The sequence below is a fragment of the Vanellus vanellus genome (genome assembly GCF_965231255.1).
Source record: "Vanellus vanellus genome assembly, chromosome: 3".
NCBI classification, from domain to species: Eukaryota; Metazoa; Chordata; class Aves; order Charadriiformes; family Charadriidae; genus Vanellus; species Vanellus vanellus.
In genome coordinates this window covers 73,291,942-73,297,941 of record NC_138907.1, presented here as the reverse complement: position 1 = coordinate 73,297,941, position 6,000 = coordinate 73,291,942, and the positions used below count along the sequence as shown (strand labels likewise).

General features: G+C 37.6%; 1 protein-coding gene across 1 annotated transcript in view; it reads right to left on the bottom strand.

Annotated features, from left to right (window-relative positions):
* Nucleotides 1-1,247: 1,247 nt before the first annotated feature.
* MCM9 (minichromosome maintenance 9 homologous recombination repair factor) overlaps nt 1,248-6,000 on the bottom strand; it is a gene marked incomplete at both ends in the record, with an annotated part of 47,067 nt that continues 42,314 nt past the window's right edge. Inside the window, 2 exon segments of the mRNA XM_082481904.1 lie at nt 1,248-2,814; nt 4,242-4,387. Coding sequence (XP_082338030.1) covers nt 1,248-2,814; nt 4,242-4,387 — 1,713 coding nt within the window.

Sequence of the window (6,000 nt, the reverse complement as noted above, 5' to 3'; positions counted from 1 at the left end):
GGTCCTCACACTTCATCTTCTGAAATTTTGCAGTATTTTGACTCACTTGGTTCCAAGGGAACTACTTCTAAATTTAAGCAAATCAAGAGAGAATCAGATCTTCTTTGTGCTAGCAAGCCTCTCAAAGGATTTACTGTGCTGTAAGCAACCACTCCATTCCTTGTTTACCTTGCAGGTAATAACAAGAATATTCTGTGGAGAATTAAAATACAGAAGAAACATGGCAGGCAAGTCACTGAAAGAAATTTCTCTGTAAACATGTAGTGCATTAGTAGATTAATTTCCCATTAGACAAATGAATGACATAGGATGCAGCATGCTACAGAAGATGAAATGCATATCAGATGCAGTAAAACTCTAATCACAATTAAAATAGTCAAATAAACATTATCTGAGTCAGAACAAAGCTACACTAGGGTAGCTCTTCACCATGCTGCTAGATTTGAAGTGTATCTTATATGCCAGGGCTTAATGCCTGCATTAAAGTTACCCTGGTTACGGAGGACTTCCATTCAATCACCTGAAATTTGAGAACTGTGTGTTTATTATAGAGTTGGGTTTGGATAAAATGACCCAGAATACAGACAGAGATACCTGAACCAGTGTATTTAAAATTGAAATTAAAAAAACAAAACCAAAAAGCTCTCGATCTTTGTCTTCAACATCAGCAATGTGACAAGGAGCATGGTAACCAGAAATGCAGCAAAATTGTCATGATACTGATAATACAGAAATACTTACCATAGCATGATGATAAATCACAATATTGCTAACTACGCTGAGACAAATAGCATATATAGATGAACGAAATATAATGGCATAGCTTTAGCATCATAATTTTTCTAAAGTGGCATACTCATTTGAAAAGACAATCTGAATCACATACAGTTCTAACCATTGCATGAAATAAAGGGTAACAGTCAATTAAGCCTGCTCTTCTGCAAGATTCACTATACTTTGGATAGATGAACATGACTGTACAAGTCTTCAGGTTACATCAGGTCAATCAAACCAGTCAACTGATCAAGCAGTCTTGGGAAGAGTTTAGAAAAAAGCCACATCAGACCTGCAGTATAAGCAGTCCTTATTTTATGCAGAGTATACAGCCCTTGAAGAAAGTATGTTCATTGGTATCAACAGAGGTCCAGGATGATTGCTTTTAAATGCTTTGCGAACTATGGATACAATTGATAGAAGGATGGAGATTCAGAAGAACTGCACGTTAAGTAATTTGGAGGATACACACCTTACGTGTTTGCATTTTTCCTAACCTCTTCATCCCAATCAAAATCTAATGTAGCATCATCTAGCTCTGCTATGGAGAAGAGAGATTTCTGTGTAACCACACTGGCTTCACTAGCATTTCCCAGCACAAAACTCTTCCTTCTGCTAGGATTGCTCACATGCACCTTCAACAATGGGCTATGGCTTTCCTTTTTAGTGTCAATCTTAACGGTAGGTAAGGTTTCCAATTTTGACTCGGGACGTGATGCAAAAGAGAATGTCGACAGTTTGGCTAATGTGCTGAGGCGCACCTTCCCTGTGCTTGGGCCACCAAGCTTCTCCTCTCCCTCCCTTTTCTTTTCAGTGGGTGGAGATGGCACAGCATCAAAACTGACATCAGAGCGTAGTGTTACACTTCCTCCGATCTCTTTGCCTAAGGCCTGACTTTGTTGCTCTTCTCCTCCTTTATTATCAATTGATTGTTTTTTCAAACTATTTTTTCCTAAGCGAGTCAATGTCATCTTGCATTTCTCAGGGGGGCAGCATTCTTCTGGCAGTTGCTCTCCCTGGAGCTGCTCTTCAGGCTTAAAAATAGTTTCACTCTGAAAAAGAGAAAATTCTTCATTTTTCTCCTCTGAAGAATGATCAAGTTTTGTCCTTGGTCTGAAAGAAAATTTAGCTAGTTTAGCTGCTGGAGGACTTTCACTGTCAAGGATTTCTGGCTCATGGGAACTTACTACCTTTGTTTTCTTCACTACTTGACCTTTACTTCTTTTTCTCATGGAAATTGTTGCATTTTTTGCTGCTACAGATATGCTGTTCTTTTCCTCCCCTAGCACAGAATCTGCATCGCTTGAAAGATCTGTTAGGCCGGATGCAGGTAATACTGAAGGAAGGGCCTTTGCCTTGGGGTCCTGTGTACTTGTAAAGAATCCATGTGATTTTTCCGTGTGCAGTCTCTGCCAGCGTTTAGAAACACGCTGTGTAATAACTGAATCCTGCACACTAGCACTTGGTGATGCTGGGTCTTGAATATTTGCTTCTGAAGAAGAACAGTTGTGTTCTTCAGTCCTTTTCCTGCTTATCTTGGAAACTTTGTCCTGTTCCAAAGGAGCATGTAGATTCACAGTTGCTAGTGACTCTATTCCATTTCCCTTCCTTGGTATTGAAGCAGTTCTTTCTTCAGAACAGGATGTTTTACATGGGGTTTTTGAAGCCAAGTCATTTGGAGACAACTTGGGCACTGGAGACTTTTTCTGAAAAGTTTCTTCAGCATCAGTATTACTCTCTTCCAGGCTGTCAAACCATGCCAGGCTGCCATCATGACCTCTGTTACTATGTTTAATCAAGTGTTTTGTGTTTTTGTTATTACCATGTACTGAGTTGCATGAGGGTTCTAGTTGTATATCCCCTTCACAGCTGCCTTCGGGCAAAGGCGGCTGTGGCCTGGAGTTATTCTCTTGTTGATTTGAAGGCTCTAACTGATGCATTCGCTTTGATTGCTCAAATGTATCCCTGTCCAAGCATCTTGTAGTAGTACTGAAACTTGTGCCTTCAAGCTGCAGCTGGCATGAATTTTCCTTTTGTAATCTATGGAATGAAAAAGAATTAAGCAATAGTAATTTATTTTTCTTTTTTTTGTTTGTTTCTTTATTGCATAAAACTTCATTTCCTTGGGAAACCAAACAGAACTAATATGCTTATTCTTAAAATTTTCATGGAAAGTAGCAGAAATTATCTGACTCATCAAGAAGGGCTGAAAGATACATGCTTGTTTTATTGAAATATAGTTTAGGGAGGATGCATGGGACAAGTCTTTTAATACAGAATAGGTTGTTTTAAAGAGGACATTTGTTCAGTGTTCTCTAAGCTGCTTAAGATGGGGAAGAAGAAATCAGCTTAATTTGCAGCATAGGGCATTCAGTAGGATATTGGGAAAACCTTTATGAGCATTAGGATGAGCAATAATGGAAAAGACTAAGCGATGGCAATGGAAAATCCTCTTCATTACAAGGCCTTCCAAGCAGATAACACAAGCCCCTGCCAGGAAGGTCAAACACAGACCTGATCCTGTCTTTATATTTGATCTCCCAACCCATCCTACATTTCTATCATCCCTTATGAACACCTCTGTTTTAAAACTAGCTTTTGTCTGTCTGTTGGAGATCTCCTACTTTCATCTGCTTTTATTGCCTCTGTGGTTATTTAAGATGTCCTTACTACGAGTTACAAAGTAAGTCTGAAAAATATTTAAAGGAAAAAGTGTATCTTCCCAGCTGTTCTTATTCCATTAGCTTCGATAACATTAATCTTTAATCTTCCTTTAACAAGAAGAAAGTAAGGGTTTCTTTAGAGCCTAATCTCATTCCAGGAAACAAATGTTATTTTTTTTGTATTTTATTTCCTTCCAATCCTAGTGTTTTCCTCTCAGCCTCAGTACATTAAAAGTTTTCTATTAATAACAGCAAATAGAATTTCCAAAGATTATTGCAGTGAGCTGAAAACTAGAGAAGAGACAGTGAAAATTCCAGTGTGTAAAAAGAAAAATCACCCAAAAGTACAGAACTTTGATTCAGGCTTATATTTTCCCTTAACAGAAAGGGAATGTTCCTGACAAGACCAACACAAAAGAAGGCTTAAAAAATATGAAGCAAAATCTGCTGTATTTTATCAAGTAAGTAATAAAAGGTGAAATAAAATTACTTGCTCAGCTACAGAATCTGGCATTTTGACCCTAAGAAGCTTCGCTGAAACTTATCTGAACATAGAATTGAGATATGAGTTGAGAGCTGATTAAAATGTTCTTAAATTCTTTGTAAATTCCATAACCCAGGGGGAGAAATGATCTTGTGATGATCTCAGAGTGCTACTTTAAAACAATCTCCCTGCTTATCCATGTCCTCTAAAGAACAAGTCCCTTCCCAATGCCAGATTCTATTTTTAGACCCTCTCCACATATTATTGTTAAACATTTTTTTTTCACTATTGAATTATTTTGTTACTTTGCATATTATAACCTGTCAAGTCTTTGTAGCTCTTTGTGCAGAAGATCTTGCAGCTCCAATCGCTCCAATATGAGTTCACACTGTGTTCGGTACTGTGCCATTGGATTTTCTGGAAACGAGGTGTGTAAGGCATTGATGCCTCCGAGAAGTGCACCCCCCTATGTCACCAAAGAGATTAAAAAAAAAAAAAGCAAGCTATCTTTATTATTCAGCACCAAATTTAAACATCAGAGACAATTTTATACAAAATTGTTCCTTATTTTAAAGCTTAAGGTAGCAAATATTTACTGAGTAACTGTATTCACACAAATAATCCTATTAGGTCTGCTCACACAGGCAAAGTTGTTCATACACATAAAGCAATTATATGATCAAGCCTGCAGTTTACTCATACTGGTTTATTTTTATTTATCCAAAAAAATGGAAAGTCCACCTAAGGCTTGAGGACATCATGACTAAAAATGGAAATTAGCATTAAAGAAGTTTTCCAAATACCTTGTAAAAAATCTGCCCATGTGAGTAACTTTTATAACTGAAGAAGTTCTAACTGCTAAAAGTTTTCATTAGCTTTGCTTAATTATTTAAATAGAAGGACCTGGGTATTAAGTCTTGTCAACACAGGGTAAATTGACTGGCAAAAGTATCCCTGAGTAGCTGCTCTTTAAAAGTACCTAACTATTCAGGAATAATTCCAGAAAGCAAGTGATTTTAATCTGGGACAGTTTTGCTGTACCTTGTGAAAATGAAGTAGTTTTTATTTGGAACACAGCATGAGTGCAAAGTGATTTCTTCCACAACAAATAATCTAGAATAGCTCTGTAGTTAATTGCTTTTTCAAAAAAAAAAAAAAAAACATTAATGCATCCCATTGAAGTTATCACTTGGGGTTTTTTTCACATATCATTTCAACAACATGGTAGATCTGTTCCACATAGGAGCATTAGTCTGTAGTCATGGAAAACACTGCCACAGAACCTCTCTGCTGTATTTGTTTCAAGGACTGGAAGGTTCATAGTTAATGAGGCAGGGATTGTAGATAGGAAAGTCCAGTGTCTTGGTTAGGACAATTAAAAGCAGCCACAGAGAACTAGATCCTATCCCTGATGCTAAGTCCAGCTCCTGTGATTCATAATGAGACAGTTAAGCAAAGGTTTTGAAAGGCACTAAATCTGTAAGTGGGATCCTGATGTGGTGTGTGCACAGAAGAAAATTGCAGTCAACGGGAAATGTGCGCAGTCAAAGTGCTACTACTCTGAAATGGTCGGCCAACCATCTCTCATGGGGTATGCTCCAGTGGACAATTTATTCTGGATCGTGCATAATTCAGCTCCAGATTACAGAACAGGAGTAGCACCATTCCATCACTTCACAAGGACCATGTGAAGATAAGGGAATTGATATTTCTGAAATACACAAATATACTGGAGATGAATTCCACAGAAAAACACATGAAGATATTTAGAATTCTAACTTTAGAACAGCAGGTAATAAACAAAACATTGAGCAACACACTGACAAAGGATAGTTGCTTTTGTCTTGAGTCCTGTCAACCTGTGACCTAAGGATCCAATGGAAAAAAAAAAAAAAGAATACATGATTATATAACTTGAGATATATACCCAAGGGGTACAATGACGTCTTGTCCTCACTGACTTTTCAGTGCTTTACTTGGCCATCACAATGAGCTTCTTTCAAATGTTCTTCTGCATGTTCTTCTAAGTGAGATGGGACTGAATTTAAGGTATCTATGATGTTTCATTCCCGTGCTGGT